Genomic DNA, 13,539 nt, shown 5'->3' on the forward strand with positions numbered 1-13,539 from the left:
CCTGGAGTACGTATTTCACTCTTTTAGATTTTTAAATGACGATATCTATTTTTCGCGATTAAATGAAAAGTGAAAAATTTCAAGCGCGCAAAAATGCGACGCGTAAGTATGAATGCCGGGAAATCTCTCCGTGTGACGTATTTCTGGTTCCCGCTTCTGCCCTGTGAGGTGACCTTGAGGCAAGGCTTAGCGCTGATACGATGGAGGCTGCTAGCGGGTAGCTGAGTACCCTGCTGGCTGGTAGCGCTTGGCTTAAATAAGGATTATTAATACCTTATCAAGTGAAGAAAACTTTCCGACCTTAGCCAGTTTTAATAAGTGATTATTAAGACATGTTTCCCTGAACTCTGCGCCTCATGCATGCATTGGTAACCTCAGACGACGTATAACTCCTATCTTCTCGTATAGAAACTAGGTCCCTGTGACGTCACGTGGAGTGGCATCGCATGGGCGCCAATCTGGCCCTTTTCAAATGAGGGTAAAAATGGACCATTGCCATTCGTCTAAACCGGTATTTCTAAAACGAAATAATTTGTATATTATGAATACAGTAATGGTGGGTAACGAATCGCAATCAATGCCTTTTGTTTTCTTTGATGAAGGAAACTACCCTATTCACAGTAAGACCTACCAACTTTCATTTATCTAAAAATCCTATTCTTTTCCTTTCTCTCCCTCGTTTAACTAACATTCTACTGTCTAATACTGTTTTCAACATCCCCTCCCCACTATATACTCCCTCCACCCATACCATCTGTCTCCTCTGTATCTCATCTAAAAGCGGTCTCTCCTCAACCACCATGTCCAGCACTTCGTCTTTCCTCCTCCTCTCCGTCCACTTCACCGTCTCCATTCATCGCCACACCCTCATCAATATAGATCACATGGTTTATGTAATTCAATTCCGGAAGTGTAGCCAATTTAAAAGGATTGTCCTCCCCTCTTTTTACTTTTTTGTATAAGTGACATTTTTTTCAAATGTGTCTTCGAAATGAAGAAAAAGGCATTAAAATCTATTGGAGAAATTCAAGGTGTCAAAACAGTAATGGGTTCTTTTCTACTATAAATGCAAACAGTGGCGCTGACTCCATGGGGCCTGAGGGGGCCCGAGCCCCCTCAAAGATTCGTTTGGGGGGGCGGAGCCCCCTCAATATTTCAAGAAAATAATTAAGCTATATTATGCTTTGTGAAATCACAAAAATATATTGGTAATTTTTATTTCCCATGTTTGACGATAGTTACCTTTTAAAATAAATTCAACAATGTGTCAAAACAAATAATTACAAGGTGAAGCAGGTTGACTGAATCAGGTGGTGTGAATCATGATAGTGTTTCGGTGCTGCGACACACTTTGAATTTAACCTCTTCCCGGGGCGAGACCTCGGATATGGGCCCCCCCAATATTTTTTATAAGTCGGCGCCCCTGAATGCAAAGGGAATGGAATACTTATTGGTGCAATCAGGAACTGAAAGGGATATGTTCCCCATTGCGATACATCATCTCAAATATTGAAGTTGGCATAATTATTTAGCCATGGCTAATCTTTTGGGTCATTTTTTTCATATTACCTTTCTGATATGAAATTTAAAAAGGCCATTCCCTCTGTGAATATAAGCCTAATAAAATGCTGATGTGTACCAATAAGCTTCGCCACACTTGTGAGTTAAATTGTACAGTTGGGGGACCTTTGTCTATTGCCAAGACAAGTAGACATGTCTTGATTCATTGTGCTAACCCCAGATTTACCTTCACTGTGGTGGAGATATGAATGGTCACCCATCCAACCTGCAGCTTCATCATCATATATGTATGAAGCTTTGAGATTGCAGAAAGCAAAAGCAGTTCTGCCGTGAAAACGACCAAAATTTATGGTACCACAATTTATGTCACTGCAGAGAGAAATACGTACAAATCAACTATAGATTTAGAGGTGGGTCTAGGATTCTCTTGAGTAATGTTTGTGAGATAAAATTTTTTGCTATGGACCATAACAAAGGAAATAAGGCTTTGCTAAAAAAATCTTTCAAAATGCTTATGAAAATATAACCCCGTTGAAGTTGAATGAACTTGTGCAAGTGCTTTCATATGGAATAGTACCAGTGGGGCTGTTCAAATATTAAGCAGCTGCTTAGGTGGGAGAGTTTTAGAAAATAATCAGGTTCAGTCAAATTGTAATAATGGATCTGCCACCGATTTCAAATTTGAGAAATTGCAAAGGAAATTGCATCATGAAAGTTTCATTTTAAACAAAGCATGAATAACATAATTTTGCATTCAGCTGCCTTCAAATACCTAGCCAGAGCCTACTTCATGCCACTCCATTTCACCCATTGGTAAGTACATATAGGAATTCCCTAATTTTCAAAAAACTGATGGTTGAAATGATTGTGTGAAAGTGTGCAGCACCCTGTGAATATGCCTTGCTTTGTCAGAGGTGTGATCTTCATGCATTTCCTCTTCATTTTTATGACCTCCTTCTTTTGTAAAATCCAGGCTCATCAGAGCCTCCTGAGGTTCCTTTCCCATTGTCCACTACCTTAGAGGTGATTAACCGTGTGTTATGATTTAGATGTAAATTTGGATATGAATACCAAGTGAGTAATTATCTTCACTAATCTTACAAATTTTCATTGCTCTAAATTCACCTGGAAATTCCCATTTTATAGATTTAATCACGATTATAAAAAATATGATAATTTGATCCTCATGGAAGCGCTGGCAATTCAAAAATTGGTATGGTCTTCTGATTCTATGCCAGAAATTATCATAGGTAAATTTTTCATGAAACCTAATCGATTTTATGATGCATTACGGTGATTGGGACCTTCCAAATGGATCTCCCAAATTTTCTTTGGCTAACGCCTTGGTGCTATTATAAATTATTTGTGTAATGTTAAAAATCAAGATTTAGGTTACACTTCAACAATAGTCTTGAAAGCTTTTATGCTTCATACATTTTGAACTGCCCCAAAACAAAATGTCTTCATTCATTATTCACACGGTGCCGTAAGCACAAACATACAAATAAATTCTAAGGTAAGGAAAGAAAGGGGTAGGAACATATAATGGCAAAAGGACGAGGAGAACAGTGCTGTGGTAGATGGAAAAAAGCTAAAAATCAGAGGTCAATAATGCGACCTGACATTCATTCAATGCCATCAATATATATCTTATACAATATTAATAGTTTCACAATAATCCTGCACTGCCATAGAATAAATAACTGTGCCTATAAAATTTTGTGATTAAAGCCACAGCTTGAGAGTTGTTTAAGGCTAATTTGGATGGCAGTTGCATTTCAGGCTGGATGATGTGTACTCAAAACAATGCATTTTTCTCAAACAAAGTTTTGGGCATTGGAACCCCTGCCCTTGGAACTCTGGGTTCATTTACTGGGTAAAGCCTTATTGATTCTTATTTTGGTTCCCCTAAAATCTTTGTGAATGCTTCAAAATTAATTCGACTCAAATGAGGCTGTTCAATTCAACAGTTTATTGAAATATTTTGATACTCTTACTTTTGTAAGATTAAAAGTAATTCAATTGCATGAGCAACCCACTTGTTAAAACATTATTTTCCCAATTGTTGTGACCTAACATGTAAGCTTGTTCTCTGATAAAAATAAACCACCATGGTGGGAAAAGGAAGGGTAGTAGCCTTCATGGTGGGTAGTTACCCTTGCACAACCCACGCCCTACCCACCATAGGCGGATCCAGGGGGGGGGGCACGTGCCCCCCCCAGACCCTCAAAAATATGCAAGATTTTTAATACGCTCCCATTATCATTGCATTCTTTTTGTATTACGAGGTATCCTTGTGCCCCACCCAGAGCAAAATCCTGGATACGGCCTTGCTTGTGCCCCTCCCAGAAAAAAAATCCTGGATCCGCCCCTGCTACCCACCATTAAGGGTAGGGGAAGGGTAGAAAAATCCTTCGTCTACCCTTCCTTGGAACTCCTTCCCTTACCATCCCCCCCTCGCTGCGCCACCGCTCGCGACTTGGATTACGAAAAATAACCAAGAATGAAGAAGGATTTGGTTCTTTCCCGGCGAATGCTGTTGATGAAATCTTCTCGGGAAATCAGCCGGGTGATGATGGCCATTGCTGCCAACGTTTCGATGGCCTTCTCTGCCATCGTCTTCAGGGCGAAAAATGCCCTAAACCCTTTTTCGCCCTGAAGACGATGGCAGAGAAGGCCATCGAAACGTTGGCAGCAATGGCCATCATCACCCGGCTGATTTCCCGAGAAGATTTCATCAACAATAACCAAGAATATTTTTCTCTGACTTAGACGCTCCAGGGAGGGGCAATGATTTATGGACAAGTACGCAAAAATCGATGTGCACAAAATCTAGAAAGGAAACAATAAGTCTTTATCTTAAAATTTTCTGGTTGTATTTCGTTTTTATTCTGTAAAATTATAATTTTTTAACTTTCTGAGTTGAAGTGTGATTAAGGAAGTTTTGTAAAAAAAATAAGCTCTATTATGAGGCGCACCTCTATCACGAGTTTATATGGTGTACATTTTCCATCTAGGGCTTGCAGGATTGTCCTCCTAACCACCCTTCCCCGCCTCCGCCCCTTGGATTCGTTCGTGCTCCAAACAAAAAATCAAATTCCGGGCGGTTGGCAATCCTAGTTGAACCTGATTGGTGACTCCCTGCGGTTCCACTATGCGACAACAATGGGGATTAGCGTGGTGATTACGAAGGTAAGTAAGTACATAGTTCGGCATTGTCTGTTCTGCCGGAGAGTTGCGCTAATCCCCTTGTCCACACGGAAGCTTTGAAGACCGAGGAATAATGACCGGTCACATTAGGGAGCCTTTCCCTCGCATGCATTGGGAAACCCTTCACTCCTCTCAAGCGACCAATCCTCTTAACGACCTCTTCGGAAACGATGTTAATATGTACCAGTATTGACAACATGATTGTTACCCGGATTGAAACGGAATTATTACAGGAATTCCCGCTCTATAAAGCGACAGAAATTCTGATTTTTTTAGGCTTTTCTGCATTCTACGGGGTAGCTTCCCCACCATAAAAATGAAATTGATCACGGACCAAAATTTTACCGCGATAAAATCATTTCTGTTGACCTAGATATAAACTAGGGGCCGCCTGATTCCCGTCGAGAGCTTCAAAACACTGAAAAATGTGTGAAAATGCAAAAACTCGTGCAAAAACTCACTAGAAAAAAAATAATTTCGCTTCACCAGAAATTTCTGGTTGTATTGCAATTTTCCTGTCTTAAGGAATATTTTTAATTAAAAATCCCTATGATATAGTTTTAGGCGGAAAAATTTTGATGGAGTTTATGCTGGCGACGTACGGTTACTATGGGCTTACATATTGAAACTGGTATTTTACAGCGATCATAATTCGATTTTCGTGCATGAAATCTGAAGGAGGATGGTAAAAAATAGGGAATAAAAAATTTCGGCATCATAATAACTCCGGCTCGATGGGCAACGAATGAGGACCCAAGGTTACCATGTACCGGGGCCTGGACCCAATAATTCCACTTATACGCCCGCGCGCCTGGGGAGCGGATTAGAATGGGGAGGAAAAAGGATGGAGGCGCCGCCGCGATAGGAGCCCGTCGACGCCTCCGGGGTAGGGATAGGTATGTAATGGCAGGATAGGGAAATACCCACGACTCCATGAAAAAAGACAGGGCCCACTATTATCGAAACTATAAATTTCTGTGCCAACGATTTTCGAAGATTTTTCTATAAAATAGAAAAATCCAAAGATCAAATCAGGGCCGTTCCCAGCTTCCGATGTCGGTTAGGTTGAATCTTCCTAATTTTAGAGTGCTTTTTCACGCACTCACTAGAAGCCTGTCTTTCGCATTCTCCTTCACTAACATTGGAAATGTTACACTGGTCCTTTTACACTTGTTTTGTCAATTATTGTCCCGCGTACGCACTTTGCGTACAATCATCGCCGCTGAAGAGGTGGTGTTAATACTCACCGGCAGCAGAACCATCCATGCTATACAAGCCGGCCAATTTTGAGGGTCGTCAAATCGTTGGATAAATTAATCGTTGGCTCAATAGGCACCAATGAGAATCCAAAAATTTGGGGGTTCTTTCAGGGTTACAGCTCCCGGGGCCGGGACCCAGTACTACAACTGATAAGCCCGCGCTCAATGGGCAGTTCGCATGCAGCATACATGATGATTGGACGGGAGTTACGTTTTACTCCCTTTTCTTCCAAAGGTTCTACAACTTTGATCTTTCGCCGCAGATAAATCCAACAATAAGCCACGAATTGAAAAATTAACCACCAAGGCAACGATAGTTCACCGCGCGGATCGACTTTTCCTCAGAAAGACAAGTCTAGTCAGAAATTAAACAATGAGCACTCTCTTGTATAATGAAAAGCTACAATTGAGTCATCATGCAATTTTATACGCTATTGCTGCTTAGGCATTTCGAAAACAATGGAAGAATCAAGCTGGGAAGAGAACGACGAAAAAGATGTCGTGACAGCTTACAGTCAACAGCTGATCATTATCACCAGATGCTGCGGAAATCCTAATCCCTTCTTCCTAATCCGATTTTTTAATACCTATTTGGTGTCATTGCTTGTAGGTAAAAAAAATACAAGAAAATTTATTTTGCTGCAACCATGGTCGCTGAAACCTTAAACTAAAGAAATTGACTAGAAATGCGGAATGAATTGCGCAGCGGTATGTACTCTTGAAACATTGAACTATGACAGCGCCTTTACTTTTTCATGGTGTTCATTGTAAATACTGTGAAATACACCCAGCCACTACATAAAAATCACTCCCACACCTTTTTTTATTTAACCAGTGTGGGCATTTATCCTTAAACTCGCCCAACACAAATAAAGTTTTTTCCATGGAAGTCAAAATCTACTACGGAGCGACAAAATAGTCTATTTAAAAGTTATACCCGCACGCCATGTGCGATTCAAGGGTTTTTAAATAGGTAAAAACGTCTAGGTCGTCATAATCACGGCTTATTAACTTTATCTTTAACGCCATACATTAAATATAACATTTTTAATAAGCTTCTTTTGGATATCCAGCTACCATGGCAGAATAATTCCAAAACACCCCTCCTACAGGCGGAGGCGGATTCAGCATCAAAATTAGGGAAGGGGGTCATCACCTGGGTCCGGGGCATAGGCGGATCTAGGGGGGGGGGGGGGCACGGGGGCACGTGCCCCCCCCCCCCCCCCCAGACCCATAAAAATATGCAAGATTTTTAATGCGGTCCCATTATCATTGCGTTCGTTTTGTACTACGAGGTATCCTTGTGCCTCCACCAGAACTAAATCCTGGATACGGCCTTGCTTGTGCCCCCCCCCCCAGAAAGAAATCCTGGATCCGTCCCTGGTCCGGGGAGTATGGAATACCCCCCGAGAGAGAGGGGCGTTTATACAGTAGGGTTGTACTGCGCATTCATCACTTAACGATAAATAAAACTCACACTTCTCTCATTCTTGGGACTTGCAGCCTTGAATTTGCATACACACCCCTTTTACTCCTTCACAAGGATACAAAAACTATAAAACTAATAAAAACTTTACAAAATTTTGGATGGGTCATGACCTCTGTGATCACCCTAAATCCGGACCTGCCTACGGGATCGTTTATTGTCAAAATAAGAAATCCTTTTTCAGGAGAGGCATATTTGAGCAATGCGAGCAAGAGTAATAAATATCTTTTTCATGGGCGTGCAATCATTGAGTGAGTCACGATTTAGGAAACCTCAAAGTAGAGGCTCTGGATATCATGGCCACACACGCCCCTTAGTATGCCTAAGATTCTTACAGGGGCGCCACAATGGAGTGGTGCAAAGGTGGCGCATCCTCCCTCGGCGAGATAGTGGGGCAGGAAGGGGCTAGCTCCTCCCTCAGAAATCGAAGGTCGTGGCTCACATTTGTATGGACACTGGCCTATCAGCAAAATTATTTACGCATCCATCCAGGGGCGGATTCAGGATTTATTTCTGGGGGGCATAAGGGTCTGAATGGCAAGCGGCCTTCTTGTACTTGAGATTTTAAAAAAATATTCAACAATTACTGTACGAAATATTCTCTCTCGTTTAATGAGAAAGTTATCCATTCCTATGAAATTAAATGATTGAGGCTCCGTAATTATACAAAACAAAATCAACGTAATGATAACCGAACAAGAAATTTTGTCTATTTTTTTAGCGTTAGGAGGGGGGACGTGTCCCGCCCCAAAATCTGCCTATGCATCCATCCCTATAGTGACAACGGTGCACAATATTTTGTGTGGATAACATCCCCCCCACACCCGCAGTTCGAGGGGTAGTCGCGCCCCTTTTCAGCGGCAACTTTATCAGAAAAAAATGTAATAGTTAGCAATTGAATTGAGTTTAAACCACCAATATTTATTAGAAACAACGAAATTAATTCATTGAAATAAATATCTACCTATGGAGTACAATGTAACATACTCCATAGGTAGATATTTATTTCAATGAATTAATTTAGTTGTTTCTAATAAATTTTGGTGGTTTAAACTCAATTCAATTGCTAACTATTACATTTTTTTCTGATAAAGTAGCCGCTGAAAAGGGGCGCGACTACCCCTCGAATTGCTACATATCTTCGATTATACACGTGAATAGAACAACCCGGGCAATGAATTAAACGTGATCCATTTTCCTCTTTTGAAATCAAGTGTAACGCCCCTTGCTCATTACACGTTTTCGCCCGTGCGGGAAAAAAATCGTGCACGACTGAAACCCTTTAGTGTGAAAGTCTGCATTTGGTTACGAGGATCACTAAGTAAGCAGAAAGACGGGAAAGGTAGCCGCGTTGCTCGAGTGGCACAGGACGGCTACAATGCGGCTAAAAATCGTGCCCGTGTTTTAAACGTACAATGTGGAAAGTCTCATAAACTTCTTCAGTGGACTAATAAAAAGAGGACCGTGCAGTTTTTTTCCCGCACGGGCAACAACGTGTAATGTGAACGGAGCTTAACAATTGGCAGGGCGATTGTTGAGGCAGAATACATTGTTGGCAAGTGAAAAAAACATGGGAGTTGAAACAGAGCCGGAATTGGTGTCTAAAAGAAAACCTTACAAACTTACAAACGTTCATGATAGGAGCGGCTGGGGAATCATCGAACGGATACGAACGATAATGTTGCCACAATTTCCTGGTAGTTGGCTAGAGTTGAAGCTCTTATGGTCGACGAAATAAAACACAGTTCTAAGATATTTCTTTGCCGCGTGACGTGTTCAGTTATGTTCTCTCTTATAGACCGTGCACTCGCTGTCCTGTCGACGTGTTTCTCGGCACTTTTACGCTTATCCCCAGTGCAGATAAATTTGACTCACGTTTCGACCGCAAGGGCTGTCTTGTGTGGTTTGTTTCGGAAATTCGAGAGGAAAACCTTTGGAAGGTTCCTTGAACTCGTGCCCAGAGGAATTACTGCGGGTCGAGTTTTTGCTGTGCGTAGTTGGAAACAATCGACCAAAGAGGGCCGAGCTGTGGCTGAACAAAGTGAAGAAAAATCGCTTCATGTAAGTAATATCTTGTTCACCGCATTTCCTGCTCATTAAGTGCATGACCCTTATTTTATACTTTTCAATAACATCTATCTTTTTTGCTTTTTCTATTGCCTTCCAAATGTCTCTCTGACACCGAGAAAATTCGTCGGTATCTCGTCAGGGATGCCGACTTACAAAAAATATTGGGGGTGGGGGGGGCTGCAAACCGGGGGTCTTACCCCGGGAAATTTTATAAGTAGTGAGTTTTTAGTTTTTTAAGCATTTTAGAAGAGTCATATGATCATCATTAGAACCCTGATAACTCGAATCTCGATATCTGGACACTCCGGGGAAAATCGACAAGCCTGACACATTTTTTCCTCACACCCATAACGAATTTTTGAGGGGGCTCGGGCCCCCTCAGGCCTCATGGAGTCGGCGCCACTGTATCTCGTTACAATTCTTAAGTTAAAAAAAAGGCTGAGTAAATGTCAAGTATTGGAATGAAAGGTAGTTTCACTTTTCCACAATAATTTAATGCGAACGAAGCGTTTCGGCTCACAGCATGCACGTCATAGGCATGAGCAAGTAATTGTGAACAATTGCCACTACCTTTCATTTCAATATGTCGAACTTTCACAACATCACGACTGTATCGGTTGATTTTATATGTCAAGTCACCGCCAATCAAAAAGAGCCACGAGCTCTTCCAGCTCTATGACGCTGATAACTCTGCGTGCTCGATAACTCGAGCATGCGTGGCTGATTCAAGACTCGTTTTTGTGCTTGTACATTTTATTGATATGTAGGGAGAATGTCAAGTGCTCTGGGAATTGTAATACAAATCAAAGAGTTGTATTTACGGAGGGCTTCATTTGTAAGTAGTACACGTAAGACTAAGGGTCGTAGGTATTTTAAGACTCCCAACAAGCAAACCGATACTCTCCCTACTTTTAAGAGTATGCCCCTATATCCCGCTCACCACGACCCTGCCTAGCGGCTTATCCCCAAAAAAAGAAATCGCATGTGCGAGTGATTTAAGTATTCACTAAGGGTAATTCGGTTTAATTACCTTAAGATTTTCCATTTGCGAGCTTAACAGTTTTTTCTACGTTCATACAGTTCCTCGAGTGAAATGGACTGTGAAAAAATCCAACGATAGGGATTAGATTTTTGCAGTTCATCAGCTAAGGAAGTTGAAGTACCTGTCTTGCGAAACGGTAAATTTGGTGACAACTCAGACAATCAGTGTTTAAATTTCGCTCTTCTTTATACTCGCCCGCTTGTTTTACTCGTTTCCTATCCTTATCTGTTCTTCTAAACCCCCTCCTTACATTGCTTATCTGGTCACTTCACAAAACTTGACATAAGAACCAGTTTTGAAATCTACCACCGGCTGAAGACAATACCAAGGAGGCTCGGGCTCAGGGCCACCCTCCAAGCATGAGCCATCCGCCACTGTAGAGGTAAAACTGTTTAAGTCGGAAAAACAGAAAAATATCATCAAGTATGAGAGGATTCAATGTTAAGCTGGCTTGTTTTTTGGTTAGCATGCATTCGTCAACATTGATGTTAATAAATGATCAACGCTGTTGACAAAAAACACATTATCCGTTGGCGTTGTTTATGTAGCTCTGAACGCAACCTCCCCTTATCCCACCACAATGGGCCCGGGCCCGCCCACATCGTAAATCCGGCCCTGGAATCTGTTTGTTTTTTTCAAAGCCAAGAAGTAGTAGCTTAATGCAGTTATTTTTTTAATAACAAAAACATATCATATTCATTGCAAAAAATAGCCCTGGTAAAATACACCGAAACGTTGGCCAAATATTTTGCATTTAATTCTTAAAGACCTCCAGTCCAAGTCACTAATCAACGTTATTTTTCTTAACATAATCAGCAGCAGGGGCCCAGCTAGGAGTTAAGGTTAGGGGGGGTTTTAGGCGCAAATAATACTGGGGGTGTGGTATACCCGCCAGGGTAAGCGGGAGGTGCGGGGGCCCTCCGCTGGAAAAAAAATTTAAGATAAATGGTTCAAAATGTTGAGTTTTACGGCCTTCTGAGGAATATTTTGTTAATCCTTACACTATTCTATTAGCAATATTAATCCAATTAAGTAAAATAGATTTAACTTAAAAATTTCTCTAAGCTCTAGGGGGGGAGGGTTCATCCCCCAAAACTCCCCCCCCCCTCGCTGCACCACTGATCAGCAGAATAAATGAAAGAGAAAGGCAGTGAGTCACCGACCATGTGCGAACTTAGACCATTCGAACTAAGCAAGAAAAATGAAGTATTATGCCCTTAAGAAACCTACTTCTCTTTCACGCAATTAGACGTTTATTTTAGAAGAGGAGCGGGGAGACTTTAATGACAGAGAAAAGCAAATATGATTAGAGGCGGTTTTGTTTACAAGACTCCCTTTATTCGGGAACCGTAACCCGCGATTTCCTCTCCCAATTCCTATCTATCTTTCGGCGATTATCACGATCCATGAACCAAACTAAATTTTTTGGACCAACAGCTAAGACTCCCAAGCCTTCCAAATACTTGAGCGTAATGTGATGCATGGACATTTAGGTAAAAAGTTGTTTTCTGTTGCTTTGCTGGAAATATATAATACATGACAAACCATGTACACACAATAAATATTCAACTAAAATAATTTGGGGTATTCTCAGTCTGTAAGAGCCTCGCCACTGCTACAGATAAGTATACATGCAGGAATGTATGCATTATCATCGCGATTCAAACACGACATTGAAAGGCCATTCGAAAAATGAGACTGATATACTTGCGTCTATCCTGGGAGGGACGTGGGGGACGCGTCCCCCTAGTATTTGATATGCATGATATCTGGGACGCAGCTAGGAATTAAGATTGGGGGGGGGGGTTAGGTGCAACTAATACCGGGGTGTGTGGGAGTATAGAATACTCAAGAGGATAAAGTGCGGAATTTTAAGATAAATAGTTCAAAGTGGTGAGTTTTACGGGTTTCTGAGAGATATTTTATTAGTCCTTACACTATTCTATTAGTAATATCAATCCAATTAAGTAAAATGGATTAAACTAAAATTTTTTATGAGTTCTGGGGGGGGGGGATTATCCCCCAAAACCCTCCTTCGCAGTGCCACTGAACATGCCCCCTAGAGATTTTAATGAGGTAATTATGAATTAGCATTTTTTCTCCTGGTGGGCTATAAAATTGGATAGACTTTGGGTATAAAATGTGGTAAAAAATGCATTAAAATCACCATTTCCATGATTTTTTAAATATCCGGGGGGGTGGAACCCCCGTCCCATTGGGAGCTATTTCATACCCCCAGACCTCACGGATGCCATTCCTCCACAAAGTTTTCCTACAATCGACGCCAAAGTACAGATACACTCTGATTTCTCAACAGGCGACAATCTTAGGTGATTGACCGCGTTCGTGATTTCTATGGCAACCGGAAGCGCTAATGAGCCACCTATGTCGAAAGCGAGTTTTATACATCTGGCCAGAATTTTTAATGAGTGACGCTGATTACACTGCGTGTTCGATAACCAGAGCATGCTTGGCCAATTCAAGACTCGTTTTTGTGCGAGTACATTTAAGTGATATGTGGAGGGAATGTCAAGTGCACTGGGAATTGAAATACAAATCAAAGAGTTGTATTCACTAATTCGCCGACACGAGTTAACAATGACAAGCACCCAGCGTGAGCATTCTATGGGAGCAATGTGTACTGAGGCGGAACGGAAAAATCGATTTTTTTTTCAAATCCATCTGGCCCAGTGAAAAAAAGTTGTGGGACTGATCGAAAATAAGGCCTGAAAATTTTGAGACATCAAGGTGAAACCCTGATCCTCACTCAAATGCTGTTTATAGGGGGGGGGGAGGGTAAACTATCGGAAAATGTAATTTTTATGATCACTCCCTATAGATTTTGCCGAATTACTGCCCTTTGAGAGCAAATATTTCGAGCATTTTGACGTATCTGCCACCGTTAAGCCACACAATGCAAAATTTGAGTGCGCAACCGATAAGAAAATATT

At 41.4% G+C, this 13,539-nt stretch overlaps 1 protein-coding gene across 4 annotated transcripts in view; it reads left to right on the forward strand.

Moving 5' to 3' along the window:
• Nucleotides 1-9,119: 9,119 nt before the first annotated feature.
• Nucleotides 9,120-13,539, forward strand: part of LOC124163344 (zinc finger protein OZF-like) — a 37,769-nt gene continuing 33,349 nt past the window's right edge. For 2 of the 4 annotated variants that reach the window (XR_006865752.1, XR_006865753.1), the window contains exon 1: nt 9,120-9,537. Coding sequence is in view for 2 of the 4 variants with exons in the window: in XM_046540185.1 (XP_046396141.1) it covers nt 9,199-9,537 (339 nt within the window). In the remaining 2 variants the exon portion in view is untranslated. The remainder of the gene's footprint in view (nt 9,538-13,539) is intronic. The other 2 variants (XM_046540185.1, XM_046540186.1) reach the window with 1 other exon arrangement.

Source organism: Ischnura elegans, chromosome 8, assembly GCF_921293095.1.
Source record: "Ischnura elegans chromosome 8, ioIscEleg1.1, whole genome shotgun sequence".
In the NCBI taxonomy this organism is placed as follows: domain Eukaryota; kingdom Metazoa; phylum Arthropoda; class Insecta; order Odonata; family Coenagrionidae; genus Ischnura; species Ischnura elegans.